Raw genomic sequence first — 20,536 nt, forward strand, 5'->3', positions numbered from 1 at the left:
TGTGGATTGGAAATAATCTATTTGGAACGGTTAACTGGGGGTCATTGGACAAACTTACCTTCAAAAGTCTTTGCACAGTACATTAAAGGCCCATTGATGCACTGACGGTCCGAAGAAAACAGGATACTTGGCAGGTACTTATGAAATGATAGGTATGAAGGTTAGCTTCCTACTACGAAATTTTGACGCCTTGACAAAGAATTGTTCAATGTTCAATCCAAGAGGATAGATGAAAAAGAAAAGGAGGAATCAAGTTTTTGGGAGCTGATATGATTATTTGTTACATACAAATAAACACACAAACGTTGAATGATTAACTAGTATATTCACGGGTATTTTTTAAAAGTTAATAGGTACAAACGAGAAGGTGATGTTCGGATCGCAACTACAGTTGCATTACTGATGCGACGCGGGTACTCTCACGGTCAGTTTCCCTCATAAAATGAGTGACGTTCGTAGCCGCATTACTGCCGCGATTTGAACGTTCAAGCCGTCACACATTTTGTTAAGGAAATTGAGAGTGACAGCGCCCACGTCAAGGCCACAGCCGTCGCCACAGTGATGAAGCTGCAGTTACCATCCGAACGTCACCTATAGAAGGGACAATGCAATGCAACTGACCAACAGGCCATCATTTCGGCGTCAGGTTAACTGACGCTTTTTTTATTATACTCCTATTTTATGCCTACTGTCATCGGGTACTTTGCAAAAATGCATAATTGTACCAACCGTCGCTTTCAAACTACAAAAATGGGTGTAACATTTAACCCAGGTGATCCTCGTCACTTTTGACGGTTGTTAGTTACCACCTTGTTTTTTTGCCATAAGTGGCAAAAAAGGTATCCCAGAAAGCCATTCTCTGATGAAACGGATGCTGAGCCATCTGAACGCCATCGCTCAGAACGGCGTAGTCAAATTTGGGTTCTGTAGCTGAAGGGTGCCATGAAAAGGGAACTTTTGTAGCTGCCGGTGTTGGGTCACTGAAAAAAAAGAGTAAACTGTCAGTTATAAAAACAAATGAAAAATATATGTTAGAGTCGCCGCCATTACTACCACTTCTTTTTTTAAAGCCCGAGGAAGGACACAGAATAAGAATAGAATAAATTTAAAAGTGGAAAAATTACTGTCCTGGGTGAGACTTGAACTCACGGCCTCTGGATCGGTACTCCAGCGATCTGCCATCTGAACCACCAAGACCTCATCCATAGCAGCATGGCAGAGCGCTGGAGTATCGATCCAGAGGTCGTGAGTTCAAGTCTCACCCAGGACAGTAATTTTTCCACTTTTAAATTTATTCTAAGCTTAATAGCATCGTTCGCAGACGTTTCTGCTTGTTAAAAATTAAAATTAGGTCACAGAATAGTTTTATCAATCATCATCTGATGATAATGGTGGAACGATTTCCATGTCGACAAAGTCGCGGGCAGAAGCTTATACTTATACATAACTAAGACCGAATCCAGAAAGCAGTCAAATGCGGTTTACCATGATCATTCTGAATAAAAACGTTTGTAATTTCGTCAGGCATGCACGATTGCACGTCAACATGACTACATTTTTTTGCACAGCTGTGGCTGTGCCTCGAATTCTGTCTACGGCCAAGAGTTTGAATTTAATTTTACCTAGTTTTAGCAAAGTCTGTCCACATTGATGTCATTCTTTCTATAATAACTGTGTCCATGACTGACTCAGGTTGAGTATAAAACGACTGATCGAATAGATATCCAATCTCATCCGCGTGTACAGCACCAGGTTCCGTGGTCAAATTCATTCTATTTTTCATGTAGTTTCTTTGCCCAGCATAATCAAACATATACAAATACACTGGAGCAGAATTAACTTGCGTGTAATATCTGCTGCTCCTTAAACTTGGGTATACAAACGTAAAGTCGGAATCAAACTCTATCATTACATTAACATTAGCTGTCATATCCTCGCTTCCTATGTAGAAAAATCTGACTAATTTCTCAGCTGTCTCCAACTCTTCCTCGTCGAGTTGGAAATAGTTATCAATCTTTGCTTTGAAAGTTTTCTTTGCCGACTCTACATAATCAGGAGATTGTAAATAGTAATTTATATTTCGTAGCTGTTCTTTGCTATTGAATCCTATAATTATAGGTATTGAAGTAGACACCTTTTTTAAAAGATTGCTTGGCTTATCGTTTATCATAGTGTATACATTTTCGAATTCATATTCGACTACGGGTTTGAAAGATTCTTCGTAACCTATATCAATAGTGGCTTTTATCACGTCGTGAGGATCAAAGTTAGATATGTACTTTAGAGCGTTATCAATATCATCGATATCTAGTCCTAAATATTGAGCTAACTTTATAGGCGCTAGTATATCTGGATCATTCATTACCCAGTCACAAAGAACTGTTCCACTTTGCATAATAGCCTTATGGAATAAGCCTTTGGAATGTCCTGATAACATGTGGAATTCTACAGAAGCAGCTCCGGCGCTTTCACCAAACAGAGTGATATTATTTTCATCACCATTAAATGCTGCAATATTTTCTTTAATCCATTGCAGTGCTTTCAACTGGTCTCGCAATCCTGCATTACCTGGTATATTTGAACTATTAAGTGACATAAAGCCATATGGACCAAGTCTGTAGTTAAAGGTCACTAAAATTACGCCCTTTGGGACGAGAAAATCAGGACCGTATGTGCTTCTATTAGAGTTCCATCTCCTAAAACCGCCTCCGTGGATCCAAACCATAACAGGGAGTAGGTTAGTGGAGCTGGCCACTTGTGGGACGTAGACGTTTATTCGCAAGCAGTCTAGTGTGCCTATTATAGTATGATCTAGATCATCTTTTTGAGGGCATATCACTGAATCATCTGTTGCGTTATAAATACCTTCAAGTGGTTCTACATTTAGCGTGACCTGGAAAAAAGAATTTAATAAAATTTAACAACGTAATAGTCGGACTCGCCCACCGAGGGTTCCGTACTTTTTAGTATTTGTTGTTATAGCGGCAACAGAAATACATCATCTGTGAAAATTTCAACTGTCTAGCTATCACGGTCCGTGAGATACAGCCTGGTGACAGACGGACGGACGGACAGCGGAGTCTTAGTAATAGGGTCCCGTTTTACCCTTTGGGTACGGAACCCTAAAAATCGATATAAAACGGCATTATGCTTAAAAAGATATCAACGTTCCACTATTATTAACTTAAAACTGCAATATCGGACAGTGTTACCAGATACTGCACTTTTGTGAATTAAACCGCAAAATCAACCCAAGATAAGATTTTGTGAATTTGAAACATTTTAAAAAGAAGGTCACATATTAAATTAAAATGGTTAAGAGTTGGCCCACGCAAATTTGAAGTATTTATATTACACACTTTCACTATGGGTAAGTGCCATTAATTAAATTGATACGAAAACTAAATATATTTGCAAGAGCAAACTCCCTCAAAATCACTATAGTTCAATTGTAGCAGCATCATTTTGGTGTAAAATAGCTAGTGACAAACATAACCGATGGACACAACGAGCTAAATATTAAACAGAATTGTAAATTTCCAAACTTTTTGAGATAAAGGTTCCGTTCAAAGTTTCGTGCGGCGGGGCATATATCTTATGTTCTCTTCTAATTTCCTGGCTTTAATAAGTTAATTTTAAAGTAGTAGGGACATGACGTTTTAATAACGAAATACTTTTTGCACTTACCGAAAAAGGATTCTCTACATCCACTTTAGCGTATGGTATTCCTAAGAAACTATCTATTTTAGTATCTTCCGATTCCACACCTCGGACTAAACCGTTTTTAGTCAAAACCAGCGGATCTATACAAGTCACTGCGCTTACGCAAACAATAATAGCACTAACGTACTTCATGATAGCACGATATTGAATGATGTTTGTAAACGAAAAAACTGTGGTGCCATTCCAAACTCTTATCAGGAGCACAGGAAAAACGATCATTCAGCCCGTCTAGTGTTGCAGCCAGAGGTGCCCGAGAATTCGAATTGTAGCAACTAACGGCTTAGGAACACCTATTATTATTTTTATCGGCAGCGCTTACTTGGTCCTAATTAAGTTAACTTACATCGAATAAAAACTATCCAGGATTGCATTGACTCAGACTCGGATCACGCTAATTCCACACCGACGTGGTGCTCTTGGCAGTGAACGTGTACCTAATATAATTAGGTACCTGCGCCAAACTTAACGTGGACTGATTATTTTTATATCCAATCATATAATATTCTAGGTAGGCAACAGAAATACAAATTATTAGGGAGCAAATGTTATGCTACTTACTCTGTGACAAGCTAAATAATTTCAAGTGTAAAAATGACGGGTAAAGTGTTAAGATAAAATATCTTTCTGATGTGTATCTTTTACGGCGGCATAAGTACCTACATAGATAAATTCAATCAACTAAACGCGCCCTGATAAAATAAAAATCGGATTACTTGCTCGTCGCTGTATAGCATCAGTAGTACCTACCTACTTATTTGTATTTTCGCAGGATGTTCGGTTGGGACGAATTAATGTTATTATCATTACAACATGTTTTTGATTGTAAGTGGAATTGCAAAACCAAACGACCAAACCATCACCACTTACCAAACGATTAACTAAATTTAACAAATGCTCGTATTTCGCGTATTTTTCTATGTAGGTATGTTAACCGCTTGAACGCGCTAGTTAAACGCCATTCTAACAGTTGGATGTTGTTTTTTTTCGAATTCTGAATCAATAATAATACATTACTGCAGAGGCCGGGAAATAGCAATTCTTGGATGAGTTTCGATTTTGTCGGACGATGCGATGCAAAACTGAGTTCTACAAAGACGTCGAATCTACGAATTGCTATTCCTGTCGAGACACAGAATAGTGCTTTTATCCAAACATGCAATGAGGTAAAATAATCCTCTTAAAGGGATGAATTTGCCTTTGTACTACCTATCTTGTGCCATAATTGTGTCTTTGTGTGTGTTCTATACAATAAAGAGTTTATACATATAATTATTTACATAAGCATCAAGCATATCAAATCTAACCTTCACATCAAAAACGTTAAATACTATTATTTATTTCCCTCGTTAATTATTAAAAAACTGCCATGTACTCATAATCTGCAGCGATTTTGATAGCCCACGCAGTGTAAGTGTTATTTATACGTCATAATTTCATAGAAAATCGACGTTTAAAATAACACTTGCACTGCGGCTTTCAAAATCTCAGCAGACGTTTCTTGGTCTACCTACATACAACTCATACTGATGCTTAAAAATATGAAAGTTGTGTAGTCTATGATTTTATTGAGCACTATTTTACGCGACTATACATAACGGTCTTGTAAGGTCATTGATCTCCCTATCTCTCTCTATCCTATTGTCAACACTAAACATGTTGAATCTACGAACTGTAAGTTATCTTTAGAAATAAACAACGTTGTTGGTTTTCAACACACATGAAAACGAAGCAACTAACATCGCAAGTACACGAAGTGCATTTCGCCGTCTGCCGGCAACTTTGTAATAACTCAGCCATGAGCTTTATTTACTCAGCTCTTGAATCAGACCTTAATTTTATTTTAGCACAATTGATAAAATATTTAAATATATCTATTATTATTATTATTGGGGTGTTGAGGGCTTTTGAGTGTCGCATCGACCAAGTATTGATCTATTGTGACGGCCCTTTAAAGTATATTACTAATGCCCGTGGCATCCAGAATATTCCAGATTCTTTGGGCCGTAATGTTCTGTAACCTCATAAGGTTGCAATAAATATGTGCCGCCCTAGGTAGGTACTTCTTTTTGACTTTATCAAATATCTAAATTGTGGCGGCGCGATTCGGAAAATGATTTGGAGATTCACTAGATATGAAATAGTAAAGATAATATCTTTAATGTGACGTTCCACGGCAAAAGGTACCTTATGGAGGCTGGCGCTTACGCTATTATTAACGCCGCTCTAATATTCAGCCGGGGCAATGGTACGTTTTGCCGTGGAACGTCACATATCTTTACTATTTCATATCTAGTGAATCACTAATTCATTTCCCGAATCGCGCCGCAGTGTGCGATTACAAATAGTGGCTTTTAAAATTTTAAAGTTAAATATATAATCATATAAGCTTTCATAAGTAGTAAGTACTAATTTTTAAAAGCGCTTTTCAATAAAATACACGTCAAGATTGTTTACCTTTTATCTAAGTACTCCTAAAAATACGAAGTAATTGTATACTAGTGTAATCCGCGAGGCGTGGCTCTTTCCTTGTCTTTACGCATTACCTATCACTATCATTAGCATCCTATATTTTCACTTTTGTTTTATCTACAGTCGCTCAACACCTGATTTTAACCTGGAATCAACGTCAAATCAGTAAGGAACACTGTAATTTTTCTAAGTGGCGTTGTAGAGAAAAACAATACCCAAGATACTTTATGGCAGAAGTGGCGCCGGCCGGTGGAGTTCCGTCTAGACTTGTGAATCTTCTCGGGGTGTGTAAAATTTAATTTTGGAGTTCCTTCCTAGCATAGTATCAGGAACTTCTGTATTGTACCTTAAGCGCCACTTGCACCATGGCACTAACCCGGGGTTAACCGGTTAAACCGATAACACAGTGTCAAATTGTACTGGTAACCATGGTAACGCCAGCTTTAACCGGTTAATCCCGGGTTAGTGGGATGGTGCAAGTGGCCCTTAGTGATTTAATAATTTAGCACTTTTTTTGTAGGTAATTTTAATTGACACAGGCAGGTTTTTAATATATGTACCTACGTGGATTCTTTTTTATATAAAATGTATGTATGGGTTGGTCATTCAAAATGTGGGGTGATTGCGTAAATCGCCCATTATTGCATGACATTAGAGTCTTTATCGTGATAATCACAAACATGTACGGACATCAAAAGCAGAGAAACAGAACATTATGAAATGGACCCAACTCAGCATTAAAAAAAATAGACTACATAGTTAGCAGTTACCTGCGTATACTATTCACACTGCACTATGAGAAAGTTTAGGGTACTAACGGTAAAGTGTTGTTGAAATTATTAACCATAATAAAAAATAATTTCAATTATACTCCTCCTTTCAGAAGTCGGTTAAAAATAGGAGTTTTTCAGTATTTAACTAACTGAAAACAGACGAAAAAAATACCTATTATTTAGACGATAGAAGAGAACATTATATTAAAGCGCTGCATTTTTTGTAATACATGTAATTGTACCTATTCAGCTTAGCAGTTAGAAAAATAGTTACCACGTAACATACTAATATCCATAGGTACATAAATTTGTCCTTTTAAAAGGCATTTTGAGCTCGCGGTACACAAGAGTAGCGAACTGTGAAACAAGTGGCAACTCAATTTATCAGCAGCTTGTTACTGCTGTCCGCGATCGCGATAGCAACTGTCCTTTTTACTCCTGGTGAAAGAAACCCATTTCAGCATTATCTTGCAACGTCGCACAGTATCCGGACAACAACAGTAATCACATTATCTCCGAGCATTTAGGACGGGAGTTCACATTCGATGTAAAATCCTGGCCACTGTGCCTTTAGGTTGTATCTAGGTAGTAGGTACCATCGCCCAAACTGTTAACTGTACATCGGTGGATCTTATGCCTTTTGTCATAAGGTCCACCGATGTATAGTTAGGTGTGTTGCTGTTTGTACCTAGTGTTGTTTTGAGCGCGAGTCACGCATGTATTTATCTTTCTGTTAACTAGAAGATTAGCTATTAAATACAACTTCCAGAAAAAAGTCACTCGTCAAATCAGATGGTTGGACACTATGGACAGCATTCGGAAAAAATTGTACAGATGTAGTGCATAATTATTTTCCATCATATTTTCATGGAAACGTACGAACGTCTTGTCTTGCTATTTCAGTCAGTCTCGGTACAACAAATACTGAGGTTGACTGAAATAGCATGACAAATATGTACGTTTCCGAGAAAATACGATGGAAAACAAGTATGCACTACATCTATAATATTATTTTATAGTATACCCAATGTCCAGGAGTGGATATTGTCGGTTCGCTATGAGAAGGCTAATTTTCCTATAAAATATGTAGGTAGGTACTTTGAATGTTGTTTCATTATCTTTAGGCACCTAATATGCTTGTTTAATAGAGGCACCTACATATTTAAGTGCGATATCATTTGAAATAAATGCCATCACGGAATTACGCTTCAGTAGGTACTATACTGTACTTATATATAGTACTATATATATAGTACTGTAGGCAATAGGTATGTTAAATAAAAGTTGTTGTGTTATTGTTAGCTTAGAATTTCAATTAGGTATCATGGATTAAACATACATTTAATAGTAGGTAACTATTATAATATATAAACACAGTTATTTAAGTTTGCTATTGTAATACTTACTAAACAATCAGTACTTACATCAGAAAATGGATAATCATCGCTATTTTACAATGTTATGTCTCACACTCGGTCGTCGAGTTAGGTATACATACCTAACTCGTACATAATTATGTTCTAAACACATAGAGATTGCTCTTAGCGATAAGACCGTTTTATTATAGCATAATTTCTGTAAAAATATTTATGTCAATACTCGAAGGAGTCGTCCACTATCCACTTAAGGTACCACTGCTAGAGTCATTATAAATTAACGTTCCGGTTAAGGTACAAAAGTTCCAAGTTCTTATTAAGACCTGTCCTATGCGTGGGAGTGAAGAAGCCCGACGAAGGTTGGCTGGAAAACCTGAGACAAAAAAGGCACAGGCGTCATCGGGCTGACGAGGCCGTTCCAGAGGCTCAACAAACGCACACATGCGACTTGTGCGGCAAGAAGTGCCGTGCAGCGATAGGCTTGTTTGTATAGCCATTGGCGGAAATGCATTGGCCGTCTCAACCGCTCTTGACACAGCGTTGCAACAATCATCCGTCAGGGATGCAGTGGCCATTGATGATGACGTCACCTATATTGCTATACATTTTATCAATAAGTAAAATTACCAAGTAATTCAGTAGGTACCTAGTTCAATAAAATCACTTCAACTCAAGGGCAAGACAGAACGTAAACAGTACGGTTACCATCAGTTTGTCACTGACATAAACGCCGTCGAGAACGTAATTTACTTTCTATACATCCCGTTTGCACGAATATGCGAGTGCGAGCAAGATGTATAGAAAGTAAATTACGTTCTCGACGGCGTTTATGTCAGTGATAAACTGATGGTAACCGTACAGAACACTTTATTAATTCCCTACAAAGTGCCCCGCTTTCGTTGTCGTCGATTTTACCTATATTATTTATTTAGTTTACTAATTGAATAGGTTTAAATTTTTTCATGATCCTCTATTTAGACAGTTCTGGTACCCATAGTCGGTACACAAAATGTGTAGGTATACCGATTATCATTTACAAGAGTTGTAAGTACAGAAATTAGTTTTAAGCGCTATGAGCATAAGAGCTATGGAGGGTAACATGCTTGGGGTGAAAAGGATTGACCGGATCCGAAACACTACTATGCGCACCAAAACAGGTCGTCGACGTTGGGGTAAAAACCGCCAGGCTAAAGTGGGACTGGGCAGGCCATGTACGACGTATGCCCCCACAGAGGTGGGCTAAACTAGCCACGGAATGGGTGCCACAATGTAAACGCCGGCAAGGTGGTAAGAGGAGATGGCGGGACGACCTGGACACATTTCTCAGCTGGACAGATGCTGCACTTAAACGGGAGGATTGGAAGTTGGGGAGAGGCCATTGCCCAGCAGAGGGACACCTTATAGGCTCGTTAATAAAAATAGTTTTATGTATAAGGTTGACTTGTTGTACAGTAGACGCTGTTTTGAGGGAACCAACTCGAGCAAGCCCGCGCCGTAGGAAGGAGCTTACTGAGGTTCATAAGTAACCGACGTGTATCTGAAAAGATTACGACGTTATTTTATATTTACTAGTTAAAGACAACTGCAGTGGTTATAAGTGCGACATAATTATGGATAAGTGGAGCTGGCCCTCACATTGGGGCGTTAGTGTTTAGTTTTTACAATATCGGGTGGAACAGAACGAAGGACTTTTACGCAAACTGGGAATTGTTCAGGCTATGTAGGTAGGTACATAATTTAATTTTTCACTTATTTATTACGTTAATATTTCTAACCGATTTTGATATACAGTTTGTTAAACATTAGTGCGAATCTGTATGTTTCAATCCTAGCAAGTAGATCCTATTGAATGACATGACATGTGTTAATTTAAAATGTAAATAAGTTTGTAGGGTTTTCACTGATGTAAAAATATTTAATTTTAATGATTTTGTTTTACTTTTATATCCAGCTTTACGATTGTAATATCTCGATTGTAGATCACTTAAGATAACATTATCCTTTCAGCTCAGTCTCTAGAAATCTTCCACTGTATAAATTTTAATTTTGCTAACCGAAATAATTGTCATATACGAAAGAAAAAAATACCAAGGCCTCATGGTGTCCAAGGCTACACAATAAATAGGGTTTAAATAGTAGTATGTCTACTTGAAATAACACAAAATAAAATATTTTCATAGAAAGTAATTTAATTTGTTCTTAGAGTTTTAAATTTGCTGTTGCAGTTTTACACGATTGTTATGTAATGTAATATTCGTAAAAAGGTCGGTAAAATACGCCAAAATTATGCAGCTTAATTATAATGATTTTGGTACCTATGATATTATCTATTTTTTTTTAATTGAAATATTTGATGTTAAGTGCAAATTTAAAAAATAAATATTTTTATAATACTGTATTGTAAATGTACCTACTTACCAAATTTAATATCTGTTACTGGAACCCCGACTGCTAAACAAATAAGTAGGCTAAGCAAGTAACACACCTTCATTGTTACATACACCTTCTGAATGTCGATTCAATGATCGATTAAATCAGACATTCAGAAGGAAAAATAGGCTCATAAACTGCCAATCTTTCATATCAGTACCAGTACCAAGGTAAATACTTTCTCTAACCATACTCCATACGAAACTCTTAGACGAGTTTCATTGCCTTGTTATCAAGGAAAATGCAATCAAAATTCGCGATAACTCAGCAATAAATTATTTATTATTCGAAAAATCCAAATGTCGATTACAGAATTAGCGTAAACATTTAATATAGCCTACTAAAATCAATTACTTCCGGAAACGATAACCAGGCACAATTAAGAAACAGCTGAACGTAATTTCAATTAAAAAAACTTTACTGAATTCGATTTATTCACTTGGTTGAATATACAGTTATGAGTAGGTTGTACACACCTACATCTTCTCATAAAAGTTCGCTAGAGTACCTAGTAGAGTAGAACGGCCTCCTAGCCTAGTCGGTAGTGACCCTGCCTACGAAGCAGGAGGTCCCGGGTTCGAATCCTGGTAAGGGCATTTATTTGTGTGTTCATCACAAATATAAGTTCCTGAGTTATGGATGTTTTCTATGTATATAAGTACCTATTTGTACATATGTGTATATTATAAATATATCGCCGTCTAGTACCCACAACACAAGCTTTATTGAGCTTACTGTGGGACTAGGTCGATCTGTGTAAAATTGTCCTATAATATTTATTTATTTATTTTTATTGGAATTGCTTTTACCTACAAATTTCAACCATCATGTGCAGAAGTCAGACAGCTATTTACCTTATGATTCGACATGTCTGACGTCATATTATAAGGCAAATAGCTCATCCTTTCCATGATCATGTGACTGGGAGTACCAGAAAACAAAAGGTAGGTATGCTAGTTATATTCGAATATATGTAGTTATAGGTTTCCTGGAACATTCCTAGGGTATGGTCCATTTGTATATTTCATTGTGTAAGTATCTACTTATGGAATGGCAGTGGGCCAAGGTCCTAAAGAATTGCGAAGTCGAATTTCGTCTATGGTTATATTTACTTTATATTAAAAACTCAGCTTTCATTAGCTCAGGTAATAAAAAAATGAAAACAGGTAAAATTTTATTAAATTTTAATATAATTTTGTAGCGGTAAATACTTCTTTACTCTTAAATATTAATAGTACTTAGGTACCTAATCTTATCTTATACAAAATTTAACATTTTATAGGAAATTGTTTGTTTCTCTACTCTGATACTCTGCCCATTTCTCCCTATGAACTTTTAATAATAAATAGAAAATATTAATAGCCATTATAGTGAAAGCGTAACAAAAACAAAATACCATGAGATCGTTTAAGGACAAATCTGAAATTTTGTACACTTGGACCATCATGGGCGCGTACATTACCATGCCTGTACAGATAAAAGCAAATGTTGCTAAAATAATACGTTTGCATTCACAGGGGCCACTAGTAGTACACAAAGCATATAATACTCTTACATAAATTAAAAAGTTAAGTAGAACCAACACCATACACACGTAACTGATATATTCAATTTTAGTAAAATATCCAATAGTTATCCAAACACCAGGCAGCAGCCAACAGGAGACAGTCGATTTTATATAAACGTGTTTAATATCATGTTTAAATACTTTTGCGAATTCAATATAAAACATACCACTGACCACAATTAACCAATGAGTGAAAACCATGAAGATATAATATATAACATGATTGAACACGTCGGCTTTCTTTTGAGCAAATATTCCAGCAAGAAAAGCAGTATTGGCCAGAAGTAAATTCAGGAATGCGTAATGCCTGAACACCCGGTAACTGGGAATCAGGTACCAAAAAATAAGCCCAAATAGTACACTCGCCGTTGAAATTGAGGTCACGACAATAAAACTTAAAGTCAGAAAAATGGACTTCAACATTTCACTTATATCATTGCAAGTAGAATGTCCCGGTTCTTCAGAGCAAATAAGCTCAACATTTTTGATATCAGTCTCTTTATAGTAATTCATTGCACTACACATTAAATGCTATACTATTAACTGAACAACGTATGTTTGTTCTACCGTATTAAAGACAAGTGACTAGCGTATTGTAATTAAACGTCGTTTTCCTTATTTGCCGGTCAATATCACTTCGAGCTCTATTTTGCCAATGCTAAAACCTAAATAAATTGAATCCTCAGGCTAATTCGAATGTACACTGACATCAGAATGATATCAATGAAGTAATTTGGTTTTGTTCGTACTTGTCGGTACATGACTGTATAGGCGCAAACGAGACGCATCAGACGCACGATAACTAAATGACATCAGTGTGATAAATTCTGATGTCAGTGATACGTTCGAAATGGCTGGATTATCGTCCCTTTTATTTGCACTTCAGTATATGAGCCCAATATTGAATAGGTATGAATTGAATGATAATAATAATTGGCACGGGATTAACGTGTAGGTAATACTCTTTGCAGAATATGTAGGTAATTATACCTAGCCGATAATGACACGCAATACGGTAAAACCATGCGTATCACCGTCACATAAGGAAATATATAAAAGAAACCACATTTCCAAGTAGGTACTTACGTACAAATAAGCCTTCATGTTTCAGTTATATAAAAACACCTTTTGGCCTAACGGTAAGAGCGTGCGACTTTCAAAGGCTCGTACCAATGAGTTTTTCGGAACTTATGTACTTACGAAATATCATTTGATATTTACCAGTCGCTTTTCGGTGAAGGAAAACATTGTGAGGAAACCGGACTAATCTCAATAAGGCCTAGTTTACCCTCTGGGTTGGAAGGTCAGTTGGCAGTCACTTTCGTAAAAACTAGTGCCTACGCCAATTCTTGGGATTAGTTGCGAAGCGGACCCCGAGTTCCCATGAGTCATGGCAAAATGCCGGGACCACCGAGGAGATGATGTTTCAGTTAGGTATAAGTTATATTTACCTACTCAGTATAACAAAGCATCATGGCATGGCACTCAGTTCGCTTATTGTAGGTAGGTAGGGGAGACCGAGGTGAGTTGTGACAGAGGAGAGTTGTGACATCGTCGATTTTTTGGAATCTATTAACTAGAAACTAGGTCGCAATAGCGCGCGTTTGTTAGTTCAAGTTACGAGCTAACAAACGCACACTGTTGCGAACTAGTTTCTAGTTAATAGATTCCAAAAAATCGACAATGTCACAACTCTCCTCTGTCACACCTCACCTCGGTCTCTCCTACATTCAGTATGTATATTTTATTCAATATAGTTTAAATATGTGAATATATATCCATATATTTTAGAATATACTTGTTTTGTATGTATAATGATGACAGGACAAGGAGGTCACAAGACGAACCGGAAGTGCCAGAAAGAGCTATTGGTCTATGAAGGGAGTTTTCCCTATATCTTTAAAAAAAAAAGCTCATGGACATGTGCATTCTTCCCATCCTGACCTACGGAGCGCAGACTTGGTCCTTGGCAAAAGTTCACAAATCTGTTGTCCAATCTCGTGCTCGTCAAACCACTTATGTTTCTGAATCTGTCTGTTATTGTCTTTGGTCCCGGTTTTCCAGCCTCTGCCGCCTGGCATTTCTAAGACCCAAGTGTCTGTAGTCATGATAGCAGCAGGCCCGAACAGACCGCCGATACCTCGACCTGTAATCAATATCTCCCCGTCCGAACCGTATTGACGAACCGCCTCGTGTTGTCCGCCGTACTCCGCTTCGTTATTTTCCTCGCGAACAAAGACTCTTGTGTATCGGGCCGTATTCCAAAGTTATTTAGAACGAACCAATCTTCGTAATTAATCGGCTCAGTCTCATTCATTGTGACGTATTGCCGGAACAAGTCTCTGAAGATATTTTGTTCATCTTTCAGAAATGGCTGAAATGAATATTTTTCGGGATTTATTGTCCCCGAGTCGACGCCAGTTTGGTACAATTTGCTGCTGTTTAAAGATACCTCTACATCATTTCCGTCTGAAAATAAGTAATTGCAGTAACACACGCATAGAATTTAGGTAAAAGGTCTACAAAAAATTTAGAGAGTTGACAATGAGCAGACCCAGTAGACTTACCGGGAGTTTTTAAAGGACGACTCACGCTAGAACGGTCGGGGCCTGGGACGTGGCTTTCGACACTTTTTTCTATGACAGCTGATCGGTGATCAAGTGATGCTTTCGTAACTAAGTGTCGGGCGCTCCGACCCGGGTCCGGACCGTTATAGCGTGAGTCATCTTTAACGCGGCTATATTATTCGCTAGATTGAAAGATTGTTATCTGTTGAAAGCGAAAGACTACGCACTATAGCGACACGGTATATACAGGAGTTCGATGAGGGGTGGGGGGGGAGGTCGCGCGCACCCGAGCTACATACCTATATCGCTGTCATCGCATTGTTAGTAGCTCGGTACACGTCAAAGGCCGACGGACCACTGTTACTTAAACACTGTGATAGTGGTAACTCGCCCATATCTGTAAAGATCTAAAGAATAACATTGCCAATTAACAGGTGATTATTAGAAAACGAAACAAATTTTGATTAACCTGATATCAATTAATTTGTCATTAAGGTCTATTACAACCGTAACCTACACGTTCTTGAGTTCATAAATGCGGAAATTACTAGAAGGGGAGACCGAGGTGAGTTGTGACAGAGGAGAGTTGTGACATCGTTGATTTTTTGGAATCTAATGACTGTTAGCGAGCCCGCAACAGTATGCGTTTGTTAGCTCGTAACTTGAACTAACAAACGCGCGCTATTGCGACCTTGTTTTTAGTTAATAGATTCCAAAAAATCAACGATGTCACAACTTTCCTCTGTCACAACTCACCTCGGTCTCCCCAACTGTTTTGAATGATTCACGCCTAGTTCCACTAGAATTGTTTACCCGTGAACAAGATACCTAATGTAACTGCGTTGAAATTTCTGAAACCTGGCCCGAAATAACTCTCCTAAATAAGTATTCACGGAACGGCAGCCATTCATTGTATGTTGCAATGCTGCAAATTTGGTTAAAACTTAGTTTAGCACACATAATATGAAACTTCTGACCACAATTCGCTTGTGTGATGTATGAAGTTGAAGGAGCCTTAAGAAATGCTGAAATATTATGCGAGCGAGACCCATTTATTATCAATTTACTATGAACTTATACTTCTGGTGTTCCATGCCTTGACGAAATTGGTAAAAACGGCACACTCAATCATTGCCATATCCTCTTGACCTCTTGGTCTCTTCTGTTGCTTAGTCATTGATGTATTTTAGAGGTCACTCAAAACCAATTTTTTTTTCATGAAAAAGTGAATGTTTTCGGAAGTAATTGATCCGAAATATATCTCCCCTTTCCCCTCTGTTTTAAACCGTGGGTCCAAATAAAATAACAAATCATAAAAGTAAAACTTTATTAAGAATTTTTATTAAACCGCATTTGAGAGTCCGCAAAAGTCTTCTCTTTTTAGTAGAAATACATAAACTAGGTACTTCATTTCACTTGTTACGTGTAGTATCTACATAAAGCCCCCTTTTATGTTTAGGTACGTATTTTAATTAACGGGACACTATGGAACCTGACTCTGAGAATGGCCCGACAGCAATTATCTTACCCTTTTCTTGACAAATTAAAAAATATCGTGCGTTCAAGCCTCGTTTCCGGCTGGTAGAGTAAAAAAATGCTCATAAAAAATACAAAAATAGGGTGTAAAATTATGTATCTTGTAAGATACATTGCTAAGAAATAGGGTACTGATTGTTGCATATAATGCATTTAATTATTTAAGTCGTTTGTAAGTCGGGATAAAACTGTAAATCCATGTTTTATTTAATTTATTTATAAAACTATTAGTAAGATTTACATAAATTAAGGCGTGATGGAGCTGAAAAGTCTGTAAATTACAATTAAAAAAAAGTGAAATAGATATAACAATTCCGAAAATCCCTTTAGAGAAAGCAATATGTAATCGAGTATTGTCTGCTTCGAAGAGACAATATCATGTTTGTTACATCAGGCGATTGGAATTTATCGATATACGATTGTCATATTTTCTAGTCGTCCTGGCCGGGGCCCGGGAATATAGGCGGAAGGCATCTCAGGTCAGCTATCGACAACAGAGAAACATTTGCAGGTACTTCGCATGCATACACCGCCACTTTTGCCCCTGGTCAAACAGAGGTCTTCACAGTTGTATCGGCAATGGGACTTCTTCTGAAGTGCAGTTACCCCTGGAACAAATGAATATAACTGATAGAGGATTTATTTTTTATAATCACGTTTTTATATACTCATGGACAAATTTAGACGAAAGCAAAAAAAAAATACCTACTAATTTCGAAATTATTTACTTTAGGTGCTGTAATCCGGTAATTAAATCTTCTTTTGCGTTCGTCTAAATTAGTCCATGAGTATATTTGAATAACCGAAAATGCCTTCACAATTATCAGAATTGGCGATATTCTCTATATAATAATATTTATAATATGTATCCTCTTACTTCTGGAATAAATTTATCTTTACCCATCAAAGGTATTCGCGACTAACCGACTTCAACCGCGAGTAGTATAACAGTTTCCGCGACTTTGTCTGGGTAGAAGTTTTTATTCTGACGGTAAGCCCTTCCTTAGTACAGTCAGCAGCAGAAGTTGCTAAGCGGGCCAGTTGTTGTAAATTATCTTCAGGCGACTAATATGAGCGAGTCAAGGTAATTTTGAACACCTCGCCCGCTTAGCAACTTCTGCTGATGACTGTACTATTATATTAACTTTCAGTAAAAAAGGGTGTCTATTTCCCGGTTATAAGCTAACTGTGCCTGTTATCCCAGTATGTTTATTATTATTAGTTTATTTTTAAGCCGAGTAACAAACATGATCATACTCGCCACTCGTAATTTTACGTAATTTTCGAATCACATAAAAATCAATAATATGGGTAGGTACATACCTTGGAAGTATACAAACACTAAAAACACCGCATAACAAATATTCATCACACGACTATATTTCATGGCTAAAAGCACCTAATAATTCTTATCGTTCTAGTAAAAGAGAGAATCGTACCTATGAGTAATAATTTTCTTACCACTTAAGAATGAGCAAGATGCAAATACTTTTGCTAGTACACATTGTTTACTTTTGAAAGGACGTAAGATTTAAATAATCATGCGAAACATACGCTTTTCTAGATAATAATAGTAAGACAATAAACCTGTTGTTAGTTCACGTGGTCCGATTATTGACGCATTAATGAAAAAATCTTTAGCGAATCTAATTACGTTTTTTTTTTTTATTTGAACCTTACAGTGCAAGGAATATGACTCATTTTAGAATGCAATATATGTCGTTAAGGCCTTGTAGATCGTGAGTGCAGTTACGAGCTAGTGCCTACCGAAATTAGAAGTCGTTTTTATGTACAAATTCAATCAAATTGGTATTTACCAAATTAGTATTATTAAAAGACAGTCTACTTACTACTTAGAAACAGTTTTCTTAATCTAAATTTTGCATTCAAATAAGTGTATTTCGCTCAGACAGGCACAATTTGGTTGCGTCGATATGCTGTGTTAATTAATTAGGTACTTTACCTATAATTCTAATATTTCTATTGTGTCTAGTTCGTTTCTTTTTTAACATTAGAAAAGATCGCGTAGATTTTGACGTGTCTTTTAATTGAAAAGCGCTTTTTAAAAATCAGTAACTATTACTTATGGAAGCAAAAGAATGTAAATAATCGTATATGGTTCATAATTGTTACATATTTGCCATGACTTATTTTTCAAAAGTATTTTTCAATAAAAAGAAACGTCATGATTGTTTACCTTTTTTCTATTAGTAAAAAACGAACTATAGTTGCTTTATAATATTGTTCTTTTTTCCAATTTTTGGTGTATTTTTCTCATTTCTGTTTGTGTATTATAATTATGTTTATCCTCTAAATTATGTATGTATTTATATCATTTGTCTTTTTGATACCCTGTGGTACATGTTGCTGCATTTGACACCATCTTTTCACTTTCTCCTATCACCTACTCAAAGGTTAACTGGAAGAGATCCCTCAAAGGGATAATTTCGCCTTTGTACTTCGCTTTTCCTAATTGTATGTTACTTTTAATGTGTTTTTGTACAATAGTTTACTACTCCTATTAGTATTATTAGGTACCTATGTGACTAAAAATGTGTTACATGTCCTTAAAATGTATTTTCGATTTTATTTTCAGCATACATGTACGGTCAAGTAATTTAATTTCAGTACCATTTCGTACCTTGCCATAGTGTTAATATTATGAGTTCCCTATCCGAAGTTCTGGGTTAATTGTGAACGAGCTTAATAATTGTGCCATTAGGTGTTCGTGATTGCCCGACCAGTGTCGTGTAAACCACTAAGAGGTTTTGTTTTTGTTATAAAAATAGATTAATTAAAGAGAATTAATACTGTTGATTGCAGTAGTATAAAGTACGCTACCTTTCAGAAGAAACTATTACAGTAAATCTACAAATACTATGTTTTGATTCATTCCAAACTCCCTTAGGCGTTCGTAATTACCTCGTCCTCCCCTAACGAAACGGCTATACCATAAAAGATTGTTCTAGACAATCTCATCAAACACAAATAATAGAGCGTCTCAATATTTTTTTAGCTTTTCTTTCATGTTGACTGATGCCAATTTTATTTAGGTAGTGCTTGAGATGTCCTTTAATTTTATATTCACTTGAAACGAGAAGGCCCACGTAGATCAAAGGTTTTTTTTTTCTATTAATCTGGATCGTTACGTTAGCCCCGATTTTTCCATGAAATCTTTCCTTGTTTTTAAAAGATTTATTACGATATTATATTATTTAATATCATGTAATTATAGCAAATGAATAGGTACTGAACAGGAGAATCATTATATTACTTATCAGAACAGCCATTTTCTTTAAAATTCCTCGTAAGTAATAGTTTAATTGCTGTAATGTAATAGTTAAGATTTAACATTAAGAACTATTTAAAAAATATTTACAAATTATATCCTATGGGGGAGACTAAGGAGGGTTGTGACAATTTTTACTTTAACCGAAATTCGAATCTCATCAGCAACAAAGCATACCATCACTATGAAGTTTATAATAATGTGTAGCTTAATTCTTACTTTTCCAAAACCTGTTACGAACATGAATAAAAGTATTATAGTTTTGGAGAAATTCTACGAAAACCAGAACAACTCGCCGTGTCACAACTCTCAATCATATCGAATGAAAGGGTTTGTTGTGACAATCGAAATCATTTTTAGGGTTCCGTACCCAAAAGGTAAAACGGGACCCTATTACTAAGACTTCGCTGTCCGTCCGTCCGTCCGTCCGTCTGTCTGTCACCAGGCTGTATCTCACGAACCGTGATAGCTAGACAGTTGAAATTTTCACAGATGATGTATTTCTGTTGCCGCTATAACAACAAATACTAAAAACAGAATAAAATAAAGATTTAAATGGGGCTCCCATACAACAAACGTGATTTTTGACCAAAGTTAAGCAACGTCGGGCGTGGTCAGTACTTGGATGGGTGACCGTTTTTTTTTTGCATTTTTTTTCCGTTTTTTTTTTCATTATGGTACGGAACCCTTCGTGCGCGAGTCCGACTCGCACTTGCCCGGTTTTTCTATTTATAGTCATAAATGTCGTAATAAAAACTTTTTTAAAAAGGAAGCCCACTTCAAACAGATTAATATTCTTACAATAG

At 36.6% G+C, this 20,536-nt stretch overlaps 1 protein-coding gene, 1 long non-coding RNA gene and 1 other non-coding gene across 3 annotated transcripts; all 3 read right to left on the bottom strand.

Annotated features, from left to right (window-relative positions):
• Positions 1-802: 802 nt before the first annotated feature.
• LOC134806732 (juvenile hormone esterase-like) lies at positions 803-3,855 on the bottom strand. The gene is made up of 3 exons (XM_063780052.1): positions 3,688-3,855; positions 1,623-2,893; positions 803-980 (listed from the first exon to the last, which is right to left on the bottom strand). Exons 1-3 carry the CDS (start codon positions 3,853-3,855, stop codon positions 803-805), a joined length of 1,617 nt encoding a protein of 538 aa, XP_063636122.1.
• Positions 1,125-1,197, bottom strand: Trnag-acc (transfer RNA glycine (anticodon ACC)). Its single transcript has one exon. It is a non-coding gene; the product is annotated as a tRNA-Gly (tRNA).
• Positions 3,856-16,624: 12,769 nt separating the features above from the next.
• LOC134806277 (uncharacterized) lies at positions 16,625-17,907 on the bottom strand. Its single transcript, XR_010146497.1, has 2 exons — positions 17,765-17,907; positions 16,625-17,049 (listed from the first exon to the last, which is right to left on the bottom strand). It is a non-coding gene; the product is annotated as an uncharacterized LOC134806277 (long non-coding RNA).
• Between the last annotated feature and the right edge of the window lie 2,629 nt (positions 17,908-20,536).

Source organism: Cydia splendana, chromosome 3 (genome assembly GCF_910591565.1).
Source record: "Cydia splendana chromosome 3, ilCydSple1.2, whole genome shotgun sequence".
NCBI lineage: Eukaryota > Metazoa > Arthropoda > Insecta > Lepidoptera > Tortricidae > Cydia > Cydia splendana.

Bases quoted from the DNA above. Each gene is read 5' to 3' on its own strand.
- LOC134806732 (XM_063780052.1), bottom strand. From the start codon at position 3,855: ATGAAGTACGTTAGTGCTATTATTGTTTGCGTAAGCGCAGTGACTTGT. The intron at 2,894-3,687 runs GTAAGTGCAAAA...TCTTTTTTCCAG, and splicing joins ATGTAGAGAATCCTTTTTCG to GTCACGCTAAATGTAGAACC. The intron at 981-1,622 runs GTAAAATTAAAT...CTTTTTTTTCAG, and splicing joins ACAGACTTTGCTAAAACTAG to TGACCCAACACCGGCAGCTA.